The sequence below is a fragment of the Cygnus olor genome, chromosome Z (assembly GCF_009769625.2).
Source record: "Cygnus olor isolate bCygOlo1 chromosome Z, bCygOlo1.pri.v2, whole genome shotgun sequence".
Lineage (NCBI taxonomy): Eukaryota > Metazoa > Chordata > Aves > Anseriformes > Anatidae > Cygnus > Cygnus olor.
Genome location: NC_049198.1, coordinates 17,892,223 through 17,914,723, shown reverse-complemented (window position 1 = coordinate 17,914,723; position 22,501 = coordinate 17,892,223). Strand labels below are relative to the sequence as shown.

The 22,501-nt window shown below is 40.5% G+C and overlaps 1 protein-coding gene across 5 annotated transcripts in view; it reads left to right on the top strand.

Moving 5' to 3' along the window:
- The first annotated feature begins 3,367 nt into the window (after positions 1–3,367).
- ARL15 (ADP ribosylation factor like GTPase 15) overlaps positions 3,368–22,501 on the top strand; it is a 215,377-nt gene continuing 196,243 nt past the window's right edge. The window contains exons 1-4 of one of the 5 annotated variants that reach the window (XM_040542260.1): positions 3,634–3,653; positions 13,112–13,127; positions 14,958–15,045; positions 15,683–15,739. In XM_040542260.1, the coding sequence (XP_040398194.1) occupies positions 15,686–15,739 (54 nt within the window). In that variant the 5' untranslated portion in view covers positions 3,634–3,653; positions 13,112–13,127; positions 14,958–15,045; positions 15,683–15,685. Of the gene's footprint in view, positions 3,654–13,111; positions 13,128–14,942; positions 15,046–15,682; positions 15,740–22,501 lie in introns of those variants that run through there. The other 4 variants (XM_040542259.1, XM_040542261.1, XM_040542264.1 and 1 more) reach the window with 4 other exon arrangements.

Here is a 22,501-nt window from a genome sequence, read left to right as displayed (position 1 = left end):
AAGATACATCTATACCAACAAATTATTTCTTACTTGCTTGATTTTCATTTAAGATTCCAAAAATATTTCAACCACCTAGCTTTGTATCTGATGTTCATTATTTCTAGGCAGAGATGAAATGGTCATTCCCACTGATAGGCGCAACGCTTTGCTGAGCATATTCTCAATATATGTTGTAATTTGACTACAGGGAAAATTTAGTTGTACAGGTTTGTATTCACACCGATTAATCTGGAAGATGCGACTGTTAAGGAACATATAAAGCTAGAATATATTCAGTAAATTAACCTACCTTATATGACATACAAGGTCATAAGCAAAGTGCAATTACTTTTGTTTCTGAATTGGCTGTTCTTTCAATTGCTTTGACACTCCATATTTCTTCTCACCAATTCATATGTGCCATTATTGAATCTTGTTCTTTTGCAGTGAAGGGCTCTGTTCCAAGTCATTGTACAGCTTAAGTCGAAGTACTGCACTGCTATCCTTCAGACAGGCAGACCTACAGGATGGTCACTGTTATTACATATTATTATATTATACCCACAGGTATTATGTACATCATAAAATGTCTTTTACTATTGTAATGGCATTTCTTCACACCTTCACAAGACTATGGTTTGAGAAGTTCTGACAAATATGATTTTTCCAACACCAAGTGGAAAGATGAAAGGCTTTAACAACTGGATCCCAAAACAGCCCACGTTATAGTTTGAGACACATAGAATATTTTCTCTCTAGGTGTTTTCTTCTTAGGGGTAAATCTGGAACATAACTGTAGTTCTGGCCTAACAGAATTCTCATCCTGTGGTCAAAGCCAAGGGAGAAGGCCACTGATGAAAACATGTATTTGAATGTAAATACTACAGTAAAGACCATAGTGTCATTGTATTGCTTCCGTTTATTTATTCATTACAAGAGGCAAAAACAATCTCAACATAAAGACAGAAATATTTGAATGCTTTGTAAACACTACTTGTACTAGAAAGATGTATTGCAAACCTTAATCAGAATTGTAATCCTCATAACATGTACCGCACAGATGTTGCAAAAGTCCAAATGCTTAGCTCATCCAAGAAAGTCAGGTGGAACAGGACTGGAATTCTTAGTGTTTGCCTCCTCATTGTTTTTCAACAGGGATGTGAAAGTACAACTTCTAATCCATCTCTTGAAGGTATTTACACAGTGGCCCAAGCAGTATCAGGTCTGAACTGCTAGCAACCATGATTTTTGTTTTTTAACTTCACAAGACCTTGCTATTGGAAAATGCTATTTTCTTCATCTCAAAAACAACAACAAAAAAACAACAACAAAAAAAACCACACAAGCGCAGAAGAGTCATTTGATTTGTCGAGTGTGTGTGGGAAGAAACTGAACAAAGCAGTAAATCTAGGGCTCCAAATTTCCACAGTTTCTTAAAGACAGAACCCCTGCTACCAAAGGGAGATTCCCTGTCTATGCTCATTTGGTCCTCAAACTCTGTTAATAATTCAAAGGATGGGTGTCAGTTTAAGACTGGGACACTTAGCTATTTTTCTTCCTTGCTGTTGGACTGTTTCATGACCTTCCCTTGAAGAGTCATGAAATGAAAAATGAGTCCACAACACTAACAGCATGGGTGGCAGTGACTTAGAAAGGTAAGTGCCCGTCTGCTTAGCAATATAATCTATTGACTAATCTATTCAAAAATTTTCATGCAAATCTTCTTGCATTGCTTTATCAACAGTAACATTTTTGTGGTACAAGGAAGAATAAATAATAATCTATATAAAATCAGATGTAATATTGCAATTACTTTATATCCCACGGGCTAAAATTCTTCAGCCTTCATTGAAATTATGATATATTTGCATCAGTGTAACTGTAGTTGGAACTTGTTTTCTCCTTTTAACCTTTTTTCACCATTAGCCTTTCCTTTTATACTTCTTGTTGTTATTTTGCTAGTAAGATTACCTGAAGGACCTACAACTATTCCAGAAAGCAAGAAATGGGAGGGGAACAAGTGGAAAACCCTTTCCAAAATCTGCTTGCTTGCTTTCATAACTATGCATTCTTTTGTAGGAAAAACATCTAGCCTTGACAGACAGAGTGACCCTACTGCCAGGACGTAACAAAGCATTAGAGCACAGAAAAATGAAGGGAAGATTTTTGATTGAGAGGTCTTGCTTCTCCCATTGCAGTCATTCATCTTTGTTTGTAGTATCTCCGCATGTTGACATTTGTCAATATTTCAGATAAAGAGCTGCAAATTGCTTCAAGTTTTATTTACTCAGAGCAGTCTCTCCCTGTCCCTGGTAACAGTTACATGAGTTTGCTCAACAGCAGGCTCCAAGTTACCCACTGAGATCAGAGCTGCAAATACAGCTGCTGACTGTTCTTGGCTCCCAGTGCTCAAATTCTCCTCATGAAAAATCCATTCTGCGTCCAGTCCTTTTTCCATTTCCATACCCTTCTGGATCTTTCTAGGAAATAATTTTGGTGGCGGTTAATACGTGACCACGGATATTTATGGTTCAAGTTTATACTTTGAAATCCATTATCATCAGACCTTTTGTATTTTCTCTCTGCCAGTTTTCAACCTGCTGAACCTCAGAATTCCTCTAACTGGTCTCACTTCTTAGTTCTAGCTTCTTGTGTGTACTGCCACTGAAGCAGGAGGCTGTTTTATTGCATGGTAGGTCCTTTTGAACTGACTAGAATTTGTGTCTTGTAGGGCATCAGATTCCAAACCGTCTATCCCCAATAAAGACGCGCGGTAGCATTTTCATTGCCTCGGGGTCTTCACGCCAGCAAGCGCTCCGTATTTTTATGGGAACTTTTTTTTTTTTCTTTTTTTCTTCTTTTTTTTCTTTTACAGACCCTATTCCTGACTAAGGGTACGGCATCAGCAGGGGGCTGCGGACGCTGTAACGCATGAGTAAGGTCGGCTTTCGGTACGCTCACAGGCGCTGGCTGCTCGAGCGGGGCTTCTCAGCTTTCATCAGAAGCGTGACATCCACCGAGTGACATATATTTTCTTTGAGGTCCCCGGGCACCGCAGGCCAGCACCGCTGAGGGCTGGACCCCGCCCCCCCCGAGGCGCCCAGCCCTCTCCCGCCCCTCCCCTCCCCTCCCGCCGCCGCCACCCCCCCCCCACCTCCGCGCCTTCCCCTTTAAGCGCACCCCCCCCCCCCTCCGCGCCCCACGTGTGCGATCAGCTGACGCTGACGCCGCGCGGGGGGGGGGCGGGGCCGCTCGGTGCTGCGGGGCCGGGGTTGGCTGCGCCGCTCCCGCCCCTCCCTCCCCGCTCCCCCCTCCCCTCCCTCCCCGCTTCCCCCTCCCTCCCCCCCCCCCCCCCTCCCCGCCCCTCCCCGCCCCTCCCGCGCCGGCCGCGCGCAGGCAGGGCCGGGCCGGGCCGGGCCGGTGCGGCGCGAGCAGCGGCGGCAGCAGCGGGAGCGGCGGTGACAGCGCCCGCGCAGCCCCCGCCCCGCTGCACCTTGCGGCGCCGCCAGCCCCGCTCCGCTCCCTTCCCCTCCCCGCCCGGCGGCAGGAAGCGGAGCCGCCGCTCACCCCCCCCACCTCCACACACACACGCACACAGAGACACAGGCGCACACGGGGCGGCCCCGCGGAGCTCGGCGCGGCGCGGCGCGGCTCGGTACATGGATTACCTGGTAGGTGCCGCGAGGCGCGCGCGCGTTCGGGCGGCTAATGAGGGCGGCCCGCGCCGTGACCCTGAACGGCCGCGGCGCGGGGCACGCTCCCCGCGGGGGATTTATCGCTCCGTAATGACGGCCGGCACAGCGATGCTATCGCGGCGGCGACCGGGCGGCACCCGCCGCACCTGCTCGGCCGGGCGCGGCCGTTGCGGCCGTTGGGGTCCGCCTGCCCGCCGCCCCCCAGCCCCGCCGAGCGGTCCGGGGGCACCCTCGGCGCTCCCTCACGCCCCCCCTCGGGGTGCCCCGCTGGTGCCAGCGCCTCCCCGGGCTTCCCTCCCCGGGCTGCCCTTCCCTGCGCGGCCGGCGGGCTGCTCCCAGGACCCGGTTAACGAAACTTGCCGGCTGGCTTCGTGGGAGCCCCGAGCTGCTCCTTGCGTCTCTCTCCCTTAGGAACTCACGCCCAGGTGAGGCTGGGCGCCTCTCGCAGCGCCTGGCGTTAACCTCCGTGACTGCCGCAGGCTGCTGCGCGGAAGGCCGGCCGCTCGGAGGACGATAGGTTTAACCAGCCCTGATAACTGTGAGCGTGCTTCTGTGCCAGCTCAGTGGGGGCTAGATACCTCTGCATCGTTTCTCCTACGCTTTTTGTCCAGTTCATCCTTTTACTTTTTTTTTCTTTTTTTTTTTTTCTTCCTGTTTTGCAGGCTTACACTAAAAATAAAATAAAAATCTTCAGCGTAGCGATAACCTGAGTGACCGTGCAGTTCTTGCTTACCGTTCCTGTGGTATCAGGAGTATCTTGGATGACAGAATTTCTCCAGGCCTAATCTATCTCACTGGGCATGGTATAGTCCCGCATGAAACCTAGAGGATTCCTTTGCTGTAGAAGTTGCTACAGATCACCCAGGCTATTTTTTGTAGGTGGTGAAAGCAAGGGTCTGGGAATAATAGCTTAAACAGGATGCTGATCCACTGAAGCTCTGGGACGATCCAAGATGCCTTCATCCATCGCTGACCACCCCTTGTCGCTAGGGTTAGCACCGCTTCCTACGCAGCAGAAGGAATCCTTTGGATCTTTGGGATACTTGTTGCAACTGGCATCAACCCTTTGAACCAAAGGAGCAAAAATCTAAAAGGCCTTAATTTTTTGAGTCTGTGTTTCACTTGGAAGGAAAACAAATTCTGCTTGGCGGTTCAAATATTTTATCATGCATTTGTGCAGAGCCCCTTTCAACTCTCATCTCTGTTGCATGCAGGAGATTGGTCCTCTTTCCTCTTCCTCTGCTAATGGTGGTAAATGGAGAGGCTTTTTGGTGCTGTGCAGGAGGTTCAGGCACCTCGGGAAGTCTGCTTGGGCAGGAAGAATTGGTGGAAGAGAGTTAGGCAAGCGCTTTTCTGCGGCGCACTGTCAGCCTGGAGGACCAAGCTGTTGCTGCAGGCTGCCCCAGCGTACCGACAGGCCTACGCTTTATTTATGCAAGACCTGCAGTTACAGTAAGATATTAATCTGCAGGTGTAGAAGCGCCATCTTTTTGTTACGTTCATAAAAGCAAGAGCTGCATATGTTCAGAAAGTTTTACACTCTCAAGCTTTATGCGTTTATGTTGGTGTCTTTCACCTTCAGCACTTAAGCAGAAGGTCCCTCCCTTACTGATTCCTTGTGCTGAGCAACTGCGTGGAAGCCTGGAGGCACAGGGGTTTTCTCCTTGGCCTTGAGTGTGAAGCACCCAGCAGGGCCAAGGATGCAGCTGTTTCTGACTGCAGCAGCCCCCTGACGGAGCATTGCACAAAGTTTTGGTTGGAGGTGGGGCGGAATGAAGGAGCTTGGTGGAAGGAGGCTCCGATAGCCGAGGTCAGGTTTGCTGCAGCATGGACTCCGGAGCAGTACTTTCTTGACGCGGGGTCTGCCTTCAGCGTTGTCTTCCCAGGCTTGCACAGGAAGCATCTTTTCCTGATGTTCCTTGATGAGGCTGACTTTGACAGAGACTTTGATCTCCTTTAAGGAGCTGAACCCCCAAAATACCGAACAGATAAAGTTAGTATTAGGCACGTATCTTCTGTGGTGCTCTGGTCTCGTTTTGTGTTGTAACAGAACAGTGGGACTAGTCTCTATCTTAATAGCTAGTAGAGCTGTTGCCTGTTTTATTTCTGTATTGATATAATTACAGTGTTAGGAGTGGTTTTTTTTTTTTTTTTTCTGTGTGTTTTTATTCTAATCAGCATAGCTGAGCAAGGTTCAACCTCTAAAAGAAAATCCATCCTCACTCAGTTAAGGGCACCTTTTATGCATACAGTTTATTGTGCTTGTATTGCAGTGAACTACTTTAAAACAGACTGCGCTAACAGAGCTGCATCGATATAGAGTAGTATGTTTTTTGGGGCTGCGTAATCCTCTAGTGTATCTGCAACCATCTTCTTCTTCGTTCTTGCTGCGTTATGTCTGGAAGGATTATAGTGCATACAGAGACTTGTGTTGGCTGGCCTACGTTCAGTAGACTGTGCTTAATTTAAGAAATTATGGCATGATGCATCTTGTGAAGAGTATGGCTTGTGACCAACCTTACAATATTTGCTTGGAGAACCTGTGGGGAAACAATGGCAGTGCTTCAGTTTTCATAAGTGAGACTTGGAATGCAAATTTTAAGCTGCTGAGTAGACTTTCACAATACACTTCTTCGGTGGCATCCTCTGCGCTAGATAATGATCTTGCACTAAACAAGTGCATGTATCAGCCTGATCTGTGTACAGCCTTTAGACGCAACTTCAGAGCATGATACAGAAATTTGAATGTGACTGAAACAACACCAAAAGAACTAGCCTTAGTACTTTTAATATGAAAACTGAAATTGAGTCCTATACTACGTAGTATCTCATTCACATATATGAGAGTTCCTTGGGCAGATCATGAAGAGTCTTCTCCAACCTGAGACTAAAGAGAACTCTTCTTGCATGAGCAATTGCTTCGAGTTCAGTGGCTTCTTCATCCTTAAAGTTAAGCATGAATATTGAAAAAGGCACACGCATTACTTTTAGCGCAGTGCAGTCTTGTTGCTTTGATTGGGACTGTTTTCTTTCACTGTTCTAACAGAGAACCAAAAGGACTTTTTTGGTTCTCTGTACATTTGCTAGCTATACTGATCAATTTTTGATTCTGTATGTGTGCACAGATGGTTTTGCATAAATAGAACTAAATTTTAGATGAATAGGCCTTGAAGTAACTTCAGAATTTTTATTATTTTTTTAATGACTGGGGAAAGCAGCATATAAAGAGCTGGTGTTTTTAAAAATGCTAGCAGGTAGACAGATTTGATTTGGGAAGTGGGAATACAGGATGGATTGTGACCTCTTAATAGTTCTGGGCAACTTCGTATCAGGTCTGACCATTCCTGTTACATTGTTTAGTACTGGCAGGCCTTGAGAAACATTTTTGTGTTTACTACAAATGCCTTAATGGAACCATCTGTTTGAAGGTCAGGGTGTTCATCCACTGAAACATTGTCAGCCAGTAGCTGCTGTTCTTTGAATAAGCCAAGATGGGGAAAGGTCTATGCTGTGTGCTCTGGGCTTTTCCTCCGAGGTACATACAGGTGTTTTACATGTCACCTGCAGCATGAGCAGCAAAGGTCAGCGTGGCCTTGCCGCAACTCGTACCATATGCTGAACTTCCCTCTCATGATATGAATTCTGTCTTTTGTCATGTAGTTTTAAAGATTCTTGGTCTGTCTTCTGACTCCTCTATCAGGTATATCATCCTTGAAATTTCTACCCTCTGTAGAGCACAATGACTTGTATCGTAAGATATTATCCTTCCTTCAGTTTGTAAGGCTGACTGGGCACGACTGTGAGGGGTCTGACCGTTTTTTCAAGATTAAGAAATCGCTTAATGCAGAAAAGAAGCCAACTACCATATAGAAGATCAACTAGCATACAGGGTGTGTTCAGCTGTGTTAGTGTTTGGATCATGTCTGAACTTTTGAAGTGAACCTTAGTCATCCCAACTTGGTGTATATAGGTTTGCATTGCAGAGTTATCACAGGTACCTGATTTTTTTCAGATGAAACCAGATTGGAACTCAACTAATAAGTTTTCAGTCCACAGGACCAGGTCAGAACTAGTCTGAAGTAAAATGCCTGAAGTACTCAGTACTTGTCTTCAGTACAAGCTCTTGCTCTGCTGCACTACTTGCTATTATATGCATAGCCCAGGTCACTTAATCTGGAAGTGAGATTGCTGCTGCTTCTGATTGTTTCCTGCATCAACATAGTAATATAGAAAGAAACCTCAAACAAATATGGAGACCCTAACTCAAAGCAGTTGTTTTGGCTAGGTTCCCATTGGCATTTCAGCTCTGTGAAGCATAGTATTCAAATCTAAATCAACTGGGAGTGGCAAATGGAATTAATTCTGGTAGACAACCTTCCCTGAATGAGCATGCTTCTGATTTAACTGAGCTTGGAAGTTCAAGAACCTGATTTGGCTGATGACCTGGAAGAGGTGCTCTGGAAAAGCAAATCTTCCTCCTTGGTAGACTCTACCTAGCCAGTATCGCGAGCACTTTCTGCTGAATGAAAGATGTTGTCAGCTATATAGAAAGGGCAACAAAAATATTGGTGACTTAACTCAGTTGAATCACCTGGCTGAAGACAGATGAGTGAGCAGAAGAGGTGCAGGATTTCTTTGTAGAAGATGGTAAAAGTGAAATGCTGCATTGGCTCATCCTGCAGGAGGAAGCATTCCTCAGGTAAACTTTTGATTCAAAGGTGGCTGTTACAAAAACTGAAACTTGACACAGCTACCTAGGGAACCCAAAAGAATGCTTTAATGTGTTTATAATTTTGACTGCAAGATGCTGTGAATTAATGGAGGTATTGCAGCTCAGAAATTTCATTCTCCTTAGATAACACATGCTGAACAAACAAGTGAATTGGATGTTTAAAATCAAATTACTTTACCATTTTGCCTTTTTCTTGATGAGGATTGCGTTCAAGCAGTAGGTGCTATTACATCCAAAAGTGTGTCTCAGTTTCTGAGAATGTGCTGGTCCATTTAGTACAAATAGCCCTGTCCTGTCCTTGTGAATTTTTCCCAAGGTTCAATATGGGCCGGACCCCATATTGTTCTGCAGAATGCTGCTCCTAAATTCTTCAGTCAGAGCTTCTAGTTTGAGGCAGAATGGTGATGAATTTTACAAAAGGTTAGAAACACAAGCTTTTAATAAGTGAGAAAAATCTGCATTTTAGTAAGGACAGAATATTCTTCCTAATACCTCATGCTGATTACTATTTTTGGCTCGTTGTCAGTATCGTCAGTTCATATTTTTTAATACTGACAGCCTGTGATGTTTCTTCTCTTAAAGCCTGAGTTCTGAAGTTTTGTGATTATGTGAGGGTATCAGCTTTCCATCAACAAAGGAAACATTTAATGTTTCAAACTTAAAAGCTTGAATGTGGGCCCATTCAACTGTAAAGCTATAAGGAAAAAAATATATGCAGTACTGAATCTTGTGATTGTTTCATTTACCTTATAGTATTTTGGAGTATGTTGGTTTTGCCTTTTTTTTTTTTTTTTTCCACTTTTCGTGCAGCAAAGCTTTCTGAAGGGCAAGCTGTCTTACTGTCCAAAAGTTCCTGGGGACATAAGTAGGGTATTTGCAATTGAATGACTGGCTCGTCTCATACTGGGGCTTTTCAGAGCACAGAACTTTTCTTTTGGCTGTCTGGCAGCCTGGTAAGGTGACTATTAGTTGCCAACACGAGGATGTAAGTAGCTTCCTGCTAGCTGAGGAAGAGGCACAAGGCAGGAAACCTAGCTGACAAGTCCTCTTGTGTTCAGACATGGTCCTGCCCTGTGGCTTTGTTGCTTACAAGGACAAACAACAGGAAGAACATGAATCTTTGTGCAATGTTTTGTATTTATGATGCATGTTTTGGTGGAGTAGTAGAAGAAAAACTTATTCACAGGACCAAGTTTGCTTTTGGCATGGAAGAGTCAGAAGAAGCAAGGTGGCATCCAAGAGCTAGTAGGAATTTTTCATGTGTGAGAAGTGAGTTTGCAGATCTTGTTTTTATTTTTTATTTTTTTTATTTTTTTTTTCCTCCTGGTTATGACTCGGAGCTTTTTGATGGAAGAAGCATCTGTTTTCTACATTCTTATTAGCTTTTACAGTAACTATTGCCTAGTTTTCCATTATATGGTTTTGCACCTAACAGAGATACAAAACTTTGAAGCAATTAAATGAAGTAATCGTTCTCTACACTGTCAGTAGTAAGTTTCATAAACGAGAGTTAATAACGCTGTCCTGGCAGTGAGTAAGAGGGAGAGGAGAATGCAGGGGTTATAAGGGAATTTCGTGTTCATGTTAAGGTGTATGAACTGCGTGTGCTTTGAATGGGGTGATGCAGAGGCAAATATTAGGCGTGCATATTGTATCTGGGAAAGGAAAAAAACATACTGCTCCTTTTGCTATTGGTAATAAATTGGCATGTGAAATTTGGTGTAGATAAATGCAAAGTTATATATATTTATAGTAGAGGGAATAAATCTGACAATACAGATGAATGGGTAGGCTCTGAAATACCATCAGTGCTCAGGATGGGGAAAGAGGATCTTTAAAATGTCATTTCAAACCCTGACAGCTGTCAACAAATTAGCTACAGAATTAAGAAAGAAAAAGAAAGAAAATGCCATTTTGACACTACTTAAATGCAAGGTTTGCTGTTGTCTTAAATGCTACATTTCTGGTTGCATCATCTCAGAAAGAATATTGTAAAACCAAAGAGGATATGGAGAAGGATGACAGGGTACTGAAAAGAAAACAATTGCTACCTTACAAAGAGGCATTAAGTACTTATAGGCTTTCAGCCTGAAGAAGAGGCAGCTGGATGGTGTGGGGAAGCAATGCTATGGATGTCTCTGAAAACATAAAGAGAGTCAATAGGCAATAAGTCATTTCTCCCAGTACAACAACTTGATGACAATTATAATCCAGGAATTGCTTTTTCCCATGAGTATAGTTGAATTCTGGACCTCGCTTTGCAGTAGCGGTAAAGAGACCAAAAAAATCTGACTTTGTACAGTTTCTTGGAAGATGGATCCATTGGGGAATATTAAGCTTGAGGTTCAGGTGTGATGGTAGGCGTGTGGAGATCCTGAAGGTGTGTTTGCTGGATCCTGAGAAGGATGTATCAATGAAAGATGGTTCCCTGCGTGCTTACACTATGTGCTAAACATCTCCATGTCCCCTCTCTGAGGGGAGAGCTAGATCTAGTTCCAGAGTAGGAAATTGCTCTCAGAAAATGGAAATGTTCTGGATCGTGTCCAGGAATGCTCCCCAGTGTAAGCAGAGTTGTGCACAGGAGGTGAGACTTTTTATTGAGCAGGATTTATGAAGATACTTAATCTGCTCCAGGGACGTGTAGCTAAAGGATTCCTTCTGCTTGGAGGTGCTGCTTTGACATACGAGCAGAGGCTGTTGGACTTCCAACATTTGTATCCGAGCCAATTTATGACTTTATATATAAAGGGCCACAATGCTGAGTGAACCTGAAACTGCCTGACAGCTTGTACAGAGTGCAGAGTGATGATGAACGTTAATGAGTGATCTCTTCCCTCAGTGCTTTATTCTTGCCTAGAAACTTACATAATTTCAGGTTTCAGCAAGACTGGAAAAAAGGTCCAGGATTCTTGAGAAATGTTTGTGCTGTTCTTGCAGCTATTAATTGTGTGTTGGCTAATCTGCATCTTTCACTGTCTGAACCATTGCAGTCCTGGAAACAGTCATGGAAAACTGTTCTAGTGAGAATATTGCCTAAAAGAGGGGGGAACATTGTTCTCTAGTTCATCCATTTGATTACTTTTTATGATGACAAGAGCGTTCTTGGAACCAATCCTATTTCCTGTTCACATATCACTGGCTTTCCATCAGCATCAGGTTTCTCCTAGTCCCTAAACTCAGATTTATCTAACGATTGTATGCAAAAACGTTAGTATTCCAAAAATCTATTTATGCAGCATTAAAGGAGAAAGTGAAAATATTTGGTGTCTTTTTTCCCCTACGAACAGTATTAAAAAATTGGGAGTTTAATTTGGAGATGTTATTAATGGAATGTGCTGAAGGGCTGTGTCATCTTGTGCAGAAAGGGAAGCCTTCAGATTACTGCTTGGAGTTCAGTGCACAAGCTTAGCAAACAGCAGTTCTGGTCAAAGTTCCTGCCACCTGTACTGTAGCGTAGTTGTGTGTGCTTTTTGGTGTATACAAGTTCTTTAAGACACGTGAGCTCTGAGAATTTGTTTCAGGCTGCCTCCAGAGAGGTACCTTAAATTCTGGGTGTTTACAGGTGTGTTGCTGATTATCATATATCTTATTAACTGAAAAAGATACAGAGAGGAGTGGAGGGGGAAGAGACTTTTACCTGGAAGGTCCAGTAATTACACGTGATTCCTGTGTTAGATCATTTATTTGTAAATGAGCAAGTAGACACAACAATCTTCATTTTAATAAAGAAACATATCACCAGAAAAAAAAAAAAAAAGAAAAAAAAACCAACAATACAACAATGTCACATTGCTTTCTGGTTTTGTGACCTTGGAACTACACTTGGTGCTGTAATTTATTAAGGATTATGGCAAAGCAAGCTGATGTCAAGATAAGTATTTCTGTTTGTTGGCAGAATGAGGATGACAGCTCCTGCAGTTGTTAGGTGTTGAGCCTTTTGCTTCCTTTCCAAGAAGCTGGTTAGGGTCCCCCCTTGGCCCACCAAAGCTGCCAAAACAAGTGTTATGAATGCTTTCAACCTAGTTATTTCAGCTTCAGGTGATCAACTGTAAAACATGCTCTAATTAGTCTCTTTAAAATTTGCTGTCCTGTTAATAGAAGTAGAAGCTTCATTTTTGTTTTTGGTGAAGATGTAGATATGAAATCAATGAATTCATTCAGTTGCAGACTGACGTGTGCATGTATTAGACTTGTACAAGTTTTTTGGTTTTAAACAACAAATACAGAAACTATTTTGTACTGTTACTTATACTGGTAGCTGAGTGTTTGGAAAAAAAAATGGGCAGAACACATGCTTGTGGTGAATGAAAGGTTGTATAGTTGCAAGGCAGATGTCTTTCTAAGTCATTTTGAAGAGTGACGTTTTTAGAACACATGATCAAACTAGCAAAGCTTTGGGAAAATATGTATTTATTCTCTTAGCCATAAGTTGAGTTGCCAGCTGGAGAAATAATTTAATGTTTGTGAGATGACCCTTTTTCTAAGCAAAAGGGTGCATGTTGACAGAAGTGTGTTTATTTTATTTGACATACTCAACCTGAAGACTCCTGTTCTTGCTTTAGACATTTTAAATGACTTCTGTTAAGAGTAAGTCCTTTCAGAGTTGTATCAAATAAGGTATCTTTCTTTGCAATATTTGTAGTTATATTTTAAAATTATTTTTTTCTTTTACTTTCATGCTTACCATGTAAAATCCTTTCAGAAAGCAACAATAAACTGTAAGTAAACAAAATGCAAATTGTCCAACAATTGTTTTGTTGCTCAATTGTATGGTGCAAAATGAGTTGCAAAACCAAAGTAATGAAAGATTACAAGTATCAAGAATAAATTCCACATTGTAGCAGTAGATTATCATATATATTGCAATTTTGTGATCTGAGTGATAGTCTGTAGTTTAGTATCACTAGATATGTGATTATTCAAATTAATTCATTTGAGTTATCTGGTGATTAAATGGAAATAATATTTGGAGGAGAATGTTAATTTTCTGGGAGGGGGGAGGGATGAATCTAAAAGTCTAAAAACAGCATTGGAATTAATGATTTTTTTTTAATGCTATATGTTGCAGATCAGAAGTGTTATCTTGGAGACTTGGGGAAGGGATTTGATTAATATTTAATAGGGGAAAGGTTCACTGGTACTGTACATGACAGTAGGAAGAGGAGATAATTTTAGAGTTCATGGCCTGTAATAATAGCTGGTTGATTTCAAAACATTCACAATAGCAAGCCCCGTGATAAGCCCCGGTAAGGTAACTGAGACGTAGCCTTCTCTCTTCTGCTGAAGCTAGGGTTCACAGGCACTTGTGGGATTTGAGCTGCACTTTAATTCTCCTAACAATGTAAAGTCTGGAAGTACTGAACAAAAATAAAAAAGGAAAATAATTTGTAATACGGCACTTCTTTAGAAAAGAGCAATCTATATACACTGACAAGCTGCAATGTTATGCTGCTGCTGCACGTTTACTTCCTTTGCAAACAGAAGCACACTTTTACGTCATGTGTAACAATGGGACTGTCATCGACATAGAGTCTGTCATGATACTGAGAAGAGAAATCAATATATGCATCATCCTGTGTTTAAGTAGCAGTTTAAGTTGCAGCAGACTCAGGTTAAACATTAAGAAACTTTCTAGCAGTGAGGATAATGAAGCACTGGACTAGATTGCTTGGGGAAATCATCACTGGAACCTTTACAGCAAGGTAGGTGGATTTTGTCAGGAGCGACCTGGGTACAGTTCATTCCCCCACACAGTGTGTAACATGGGATCTCTCAAAATCAGTTCTACTATTTTTCTATGATTTTTTTTTTTCTATGGGAAACTCAGAGTGTGAGTAATAGAATTTTGTTTGTTCTGAAAGCTGAAAACGACAACAAAAAAGCATCCTGGCAATTTAAATAACATTTGGAAGCAGCATTCCTTGTCAGCAATAATACTGTAGCCTGAAATATAGAAAACAAGATCAACCATGTTGTTGATGTTTGCGTTCAGGTTGTGCTGCATGTTTTGACTTTCACACAGTTTAATGAAATATTACTTGTTTAAAATTTAAATATAACAGTTATAGCAAAAGAAAAATGATGCTATGTATTTTTTTCTCATAATTCATGAGATGTTTATATATAAATTTCACTCATAAATCTGATTAAATTGCTTATTCAGTTGTAGTTTGAAGGTGAGTTGAAAGCAGAGGCAGAATTTTTTTTTTTCACTGAAAATGTTTGTACTCTGTAGCATCCAGCACATCACCTTCTACATGTTAAAATATATGCGGATGAGTGTGTGAAATTCGGAAACATCGAGTAAAAATGTTCTATGTGGTTGCTTTAATTTTTGCCTGCAGTGAGAAGAGATTTCATACCTTATATAAAGGAATTCCTCATTTACTGTTTTGAACAGATCATTGTAAGCCTGGTTTATTGTGCTTGCCCATCTATCAAAATGGCAAACCAACAATAGATTTTTGCTTTGGTGAGGGGAGAAGATGCGTGTATTTTCTGTCTTTGTTATGCTTTTTACAGAAGATGTTTTTCATCTGTTTTATCAGAAATTCATAGCCCATCAGCATCTCTGGGTGACTGCAGATGACATAGAATTGTGGCATCACAACAGGCTGGAAGTTGAGCAAGTGGAGGGTAAAAACTTTTAATGTGATTATTGACAACTGTGACAGATTACATAAAATATTTATTCAAAACAGTAGAGAGTTCTATTTTAAACATGAAAATGTCAGAAAATTAAAGGAGTGTGACTTCAGAAATGTAGAAAGTTAAAGGAATATACGCTACTTTGGCATATGGAAGAAGAGGGTTTGAATGATGGTACATTATCATGATCGATGATATCATGATGATACACTCTTACATACCACTAAAAATCTATAAAATGCATTACCCTGTTAAAATGTCTCCTGTAGGATCTTTTTAAGCCAGAATAGATAAAAATAAATGAGACTGGAAGCTTGCATGAAAATGTTAATGCTGTGTTTGAGCATTTGGGGAGCATTGGGTAATTTGAAGCCTATAATGAAATACCGAGTAAATGCAATAGTGTTGGCAGTTGCTGCTTTGTGAAAGGTAATAAGTGTTTGAATAATCTGAATTTTTTTTTATGGCATTTTTCTCAGTCTGTTTAGTACAGTCTTAGAGGAGAAACATCAAGTAGTATACCATCAGATATTTCTTTCGGGGAGAGGGGAGAGATGTCAGAGAAAAAAAGATTAATTTTTAATAAATGGAATTCTTAGTAATGTCTTTATTTTAATTTCTTTAGACTATGTCTGAATGTATCCAGCTCTCATTTGCTGTTTGTAGAATTGGCATTTACACGGTAAGGCAATGTTCTAACTAAATAAATAACTTTTGTTAGTGTTAATGCCATTTTACTGAAAAGAAGTTACACAGTATTTTGGGATCAGGATTAAGTAATGCAGTTAGCAAAAGGGATTTGTCATATTAGTTTACATAAGCAGAATACAGCATGGTTTATCCTGTCCAGCTTTATTAATACCAGGACAGAAAGTGTTCTCCACTTTAATTAAAAAGTAATGAAAAATCCAGCCAACCTCTTAAGGTAAGAAAATTTGGAATTCTTATGTGTGAGTTACTGAGAATTCACGCATAATATAATGGCTGAAGGGTTTGTATACATTTGCTTTTAAGTATCCATTATGCGTGATTAATGTGTTGTATTAAAACATATTAGGTAAACGTACTTGTTGTTGTAAGCTTTGCCTGGAGTGCCTTAATATTTTCCAAATACTGTTAAGTCAAGTCTCCTGAACCTTAATTGAAAGAAACTTGAAAGAAATACAAGGTTTATTTCAAACATGAATGTCCCAAAGATGCTAAGAACTCTTTAAAATTTCACCTTCCTCCTACTTGCTGCTTGTATTAATGATGAGAACAGATAGAAATTCATTAAGTAAGCACGTTTCAAATCTTGGAGCTTTCGGAGTGGGGTTGCTGCTCCCACTGTTAGTGCTTTCCAGCAGGAAACCTGGCACACACCACTTTCCATTTTATTAGGTTCTACAGTCAAAGGGTATGTGCCTTGTGAACAGCTGTAATGAGGCCTGTGTAGCACCAGTGACCCTTACCTGGGGGACCAAATCGCAAAGCTTAAGATTTTTTTATTCCTAGAATTTAGTTTCAGTTATGGCTTCATGTCTGCATGTCTGTGCTCCCCCCTCCCCTGACATTTGCCTGTGTTCGGTTTTCATAATCTAAAAGACTCTTTTCTAAATGGTAGAACGTAACAGATTTGGGTAATATGTACAAAATCCTCATGGAGGAAACTACCACTTGCAGTTAAAAGCATGCTTTCCTGTGGTATTTAAGATCCTTAGCAAGACCTTCTTTCTCCAAATTCCTATGTGATAAGAGAATGCTTATCTTGAAGGATCGGAGTGGGCTACGGTATGAGGTTTTAATGGCTGTGAAGTATGCAGACCATCTGCCAGCTCTTTAGAAGGCTGTATTAAGCTGTCCAAATTAATTTGAGAAGATGTCCAAGTATAATTTTGTGTGTATTGCAGAATTGGGTATAAGCAGTTGTAATGTATAGCAGAATATACCCTCTGATAATAACTGATTCTGTTTAGGTTTAAAATAGGTAAGTGTAGTGGGTCTGCTGCAGTTCACTGCTAAGTCGTGGTAGCTGCAGTTATAGTGGTAGTTGGATAATTGGTATTTTATTGTGAAATTTGATCAGCATAATTTTTAATTTCATCAAGTATTTTAAATTACAAAGATAGCTTAATTTAGGAAAATGCTGAGAGAAACTGGTTTCCCTGACTGCTGGGACCTCAAGCAAGGAGTGTGGTGAGTAGGCTTGAGAGCATCCAGAGATGCACTGCTGTGGCCACAGTATAGAGCAAAGGTATGTCACATATAAAGTGTATGTGAAGGCTAAAACCGCTGTTTTAGGAAACTGCTAGGTGCCTGGAGTACTTGCTTGTATAGAATGCCTGTCATTAGAAAGGTGAGTTTCAGATGATCTGCTTGGTGAGTGGGTTTGAACTGTTTTTGTGTCAGAGATAAGGGAGAGACCTGCCGAAGTGAATGCTATGCGGAAATGAAGTGTGGTTGTTCCTCTCTCCACTCTTTGCCTTGTTCTTGCTCAGTCATGTAACTCAGTCTCTGGATTTGTTGCTCAGGTATGCAAGCAATCTGGCAGCTAGCAAGTATAGTGCTCTGTACAGATGGTCAAGAAGCAAAACACAAAACTCCAGTTCATATTTCCCATTTAATCAATTCATTATAACTTGTATTGTGTGCTTTCTACTGCATGCTGTTTTGCAGATTTAATAGATTTTTTTTTTAAAAAAAAGATTGATTATTACCCAAAAGCTAAGCAGTCTGTGAAGTGCCAGTCCTTAGCAGCGGCATGTGTTCAGTTTGTCCTGTATTTGGGCACTTCCTGTTCTGCATGTCCTCGTTGTACAGCACCATAAGTATCTCACGAAGACTTGTAGTCCTTTGGACTAAAGACATCTCAATTGTTAGTCTGTTATCAAGCTGCTTATCAGTAACACTCTTTGAGTGCCCATTACTTCAGCTGTACTACTGCATTAAATAGGCTTCCTGTTTTTCAGGCCTGCACAGATTACGAGAAGGAGGAAGGGTTTATATAGATATCTATAGCAAAAGAGTCTGTTTTGCCTTCAGTTGACATGATTAGGAGGATAAAGCTTTGTTCTCTCAAGCTAGGAAGAACATAGGTCCTTGGAAGACTTCAGAAAGATGTGACGCTCATTTTGGGAGATTAAACCAGATGAGATTTAGAGGTATGCACCTAGTCCAAGGGGGAAGTACAAAAGCAGAGGTGGTTAATATGAAAACTGCATAGGTATTTGTAAGGAACTGAAGCTGAAAGATGCATATCCTGAAATGAAAACATTATCATGTGCTTAAATGAAAACTTTTGGAATAGAAACCAACCAAAGTAAAACTCCATATCTTCTGTGTGCCTTACACAGCTAGTACCTTCTGGCAGAAATTCCAGCCTTTTCAGACTTCTTGTTTCTGCTTCTTCCACTGTGCTTGTGTCTGAGACAGATATGTCAGTGGCAGCATGGGAACAGGTAGATAAGTTACTTCTTGACTCTCTGTGGTTGTGGAGATTGTACGCGTATGACAGCTTGTAGCAAAGCTTGACAGAAATGTGTGTCGTCATTGTTAATGTCTTTTCTGCTTCTATTTTATTTTTCTTAAGCAGGCGAAAATAGTATGGAAATAACTGTGGAGACCTCAACCTACACAAACTTAAGAGGGAAAATACATTGAATTTTGTTCTTTCTTGTAAGATAGTTTTTATGGTGGTATGTTTGCTACCTTTATAGCTACCTAGGTCTCCACATGAGAAAGTGTGGAAACATGATTGTATGCCTATACGTGAGCTCCAGAAGGTTTTCTGATATGCTTTACTGGGCTTTGAGGCTTTGTTCCCCTAAACTGTTTGTATATAATAGTAATCTTTTTTGAACATGGGTTATAGGATATTCTTCTTCATCTTCCTCTTCTCCCCTCTTACCCAGGTGACCTCAGGAATAAACAAAAGACTACTAACATTCCTATTGCTTGTTGTTCTGGATGACATAACAAGGAAAGAAGCCTCTGCAGGGATGAGAACCATGCAGAAAAAAACTAAGGAAGCTTCGTGGAAGTGTGATTCTTGGCTGATATGCATTAGGAATAAAGAGTGTAGAAAATAACATTTTATGTTCTTGGAAAATCAGAGCGTAAGAGTTTTCCCTGATTGCAGAATATGGCATCAGCAGATAAACAATTAGAAAACACTCACTTAAAACCAAAACAATATGGATAACAACAAAGCCTCTGTAGAGCTTTCTGGATCTCAGATGCTGGGTATAGCAAAACCAGTGCACTTTAGCACCATTGCATCAATACTGGCAACTTCCTGAAAATGGTGAGCCATGGATATTTTGGTATTAGTAGCCTCTTGACTTGAATTTGCGCAGTGAGATGTGGAAATAAATGATGCATTTATAAAGCTGTGCTTACTATAGTTTATGTATGGTAAGCGTAGTAAATGATTCAAATGTTGTGCTTTTTGTTCTCTAGTTTACTTTGGATTAATTTACATTTGTCTTTGTTTATAATGATAAATTCATGTCCTGAAAATGGTTTGACTAGAAACAGCTGGTATGCTAAAGAATTTTTCTGACGTTAAGACAAAACAGAATTAACATTTATTCATGAAGTGGTGGAGGGGAAGCGCTTAAGAGAAGCCAACTGTGGTGGTAACTAAAGGCAGTAGTGGAGTAGGAGGTAATCATGGGAGCATGTTTGGAACGGTTCATGAGCCAGCCTGTGACTTACAGTATAGAAGGCTTCCTCTGAGACTCTTTCCCTCCCTGATGAGGTTTCCCATTGGAAAATGCAAAGTTAAAGTAATAACAGAGCTTATATAGCATATCCTGTCTACTCCTCCCTTTCCCATGTTGTGTCCTTGACATGAGCAGCAAAACAAAGGCACAAAAAGGGAGCAGGAAAAAATCCTTTTATGTTCTACCCTTTGGGAAATGCAGACAGTTCCATTCACGTTCACTATTGATATTCTATGGGTAGACTGCTGGAAAGGAAAGGTATAAATATTTTCAACTTCCAGCCATAAATAAAAGGCATTTACTATGACCAGAGTATTTATTGGCAGTGACTTGTGTTTGATGAGATGGTGGTGTGTTTGAGAGTATGTCCAGTTTGTTGTTGCAAATGTATAGTCAAGCTGCTTTAATCATGTTTGTTTATCTTCTGATAATTTTTTTCTTTGCTACCAATATAAATAGTATAAAGGGAGAATGATACGATGCATGTGTTATCCTGTACGTGTAAATGTTAGATATATCAAGGATTATTTTTTTTTTTTATAAAAGCTGTTAGAGGTTTCCTTCTACTTTTCCGAAATGAAGAAAGAATTTTAACTTTTTTTTTTTTTTAATCACATGGGGAAAGCTCAGACAGGTTGAATGGGAAATTACCCATGCTGGGCCAGGGGTGAGGATAAGAACACAATTCTCTCTCCTTCCCCTATGCAGAGTTCATTTGTTAAATTAAATTTATTTGAATTGCTGAGTAGCTGCTCCTTGAGGCCAGAGCTTACGTTATCTGTTCAAAGAGCTCAGCAGCTTGGTCCAACCAATGCTCGTGTGACAGCATTGCTTCCCTGAGATATTAACTGACACAGTCTGTATTTACAGCCCTTTGACAACCTCTGACAACTAGTAATTGATTTGATTGGGAAATGCATGGTTTACCGAATTAGCCTGTTAATTTTTGTTGGAATTAGATGTCTGTTTGACAAACTTGCAGACTGGAATGGAGTTTTTTTTCTGAACTAGAGAAATGATGAACTCAGACTGAACAGTAAGGGTCCAAAAAGCAGACCATCTAGATGAAACCGTCTCCTTGCTTTAGGAAAAAAAAACAGATGTAGCATGGACAATTAACTTGAAGGAGGACTAGAAAAAAAGCCTAGATCCTTATTACAAGAGTCTCATGTCTTTGCTATTGAGTCAAGTTGCCATTCAGTTTGTATGTATCAAAGCTATGTGGTTAGTTATCCTGTACATAAACACTGTTTTGTCTTCCTTTTGGAAATCAGGATTCCTGATCTGCAAGCGCTCTTTCCAGAAAACAGTTGTGTAATATACTGGCAAAATGTCATGTTTTGCCTTCAGTAGCTGGTCCACATGGAACATAAACTATTCCTTTAGGCTCAAGTGGTTCAGGGGTTTATTGTGTGAGCATGGAAATTTCCTGATGACTTCTGCTGAGCATCCCTTTATGGTGCAGTATGGTGTAGAATAGTGTTCTTAATTACAAAAATGAAAAATAACTATTTGAAATGATTAATAGGTTTAAAGTAGAAATTGCAAATACATAGCAAAGTACAGATATTCAATATCCTGACAGACTCTTATTAGCAATATCACATGCTTGAAATTCGAGTTTCCCTACGACTGTGGACTTGGAAAGACAGTAATGGAGCATGTTGAATTACTAAGTGGCAAGTGTACAAATCCAGAAGTTAGCTGTGTCCTTTGGATTATTAAGGGGATATAAAGACAAGAAATGGCTTTTCAGTGAAAGTGAAGCTTTTCTTTCATGTTCTGTAATCTAAAAATAGGGATTGTGCATAGCCATGATTTTTGCAACAAAGCAAATTAATTTTCAGGGTGTCTGGAGTCTGTCTGGGCAGTTTGAAATTGTGGCAAAAGATTGCCTTATGAATATGCTAAAAATTGCACGCACTGCTCTGTGTGTGTGCAGTCACATCCTCTACTTCGTACAGTTGCATAAATAAGAATCAAACAGGTGATTTGTAAATGGAAATGGTATTAGCAATATATACTATTCTTAGTAATAGCATACAGCTGTTATTACTCTCAGTATTATTTTCTTGAAAGTGATGTAGATTGTTTCTGGTTTGTCTGCAGTTTGCCTTTACTAGCAGCTGGACATCTACACTGTATTAGAAATTACATTTCTTTTTGCAGGATAATTATCTTTTTCACAAGATGACATGTTAGAGCAGAAGGGGGATCAGTCTGTTCATCAGGTCTTAGACTTGTTTCATTACTGTGAGGTCAAAAGCTTGTCTGTTTTTCTTAGACTGATAGAATATTGCTTTTGCCTATGAACACGCTTGCACTGTAGCCTGAGGGTATTACAGATATAATAGTGTTACTATTATGATTGCTATTGTAAATAGTTCGAGTGTGTTTTCTAAAGACATCCTCCATTTGTTTAAGAATAGGTATATTATAAGGGAAGAGGTCATACAAGCAGGTAGCAGATCAAATAAATTTAAGGAAATGCATCAACTGCCACAAAACTTGATCTGTTATGAGTTAGCTTTATGAGGGTGAAGGACCTTTATAATTCTCTCCATGAGTATGTGTCTTTGTTTTTATGTTTCTCCGCACTGTAAAGTTGAAAATTTTTGCTCAGGTATTGAAGTTAAAGTGGCTTGCTGAATTCCATGCTGCTACAGCTTCTGTATAATTATAGGCTAGTGTTTTCAACATGCTTTGAGATTCTTTATTGATCTGCATAAAACTGTAGATGT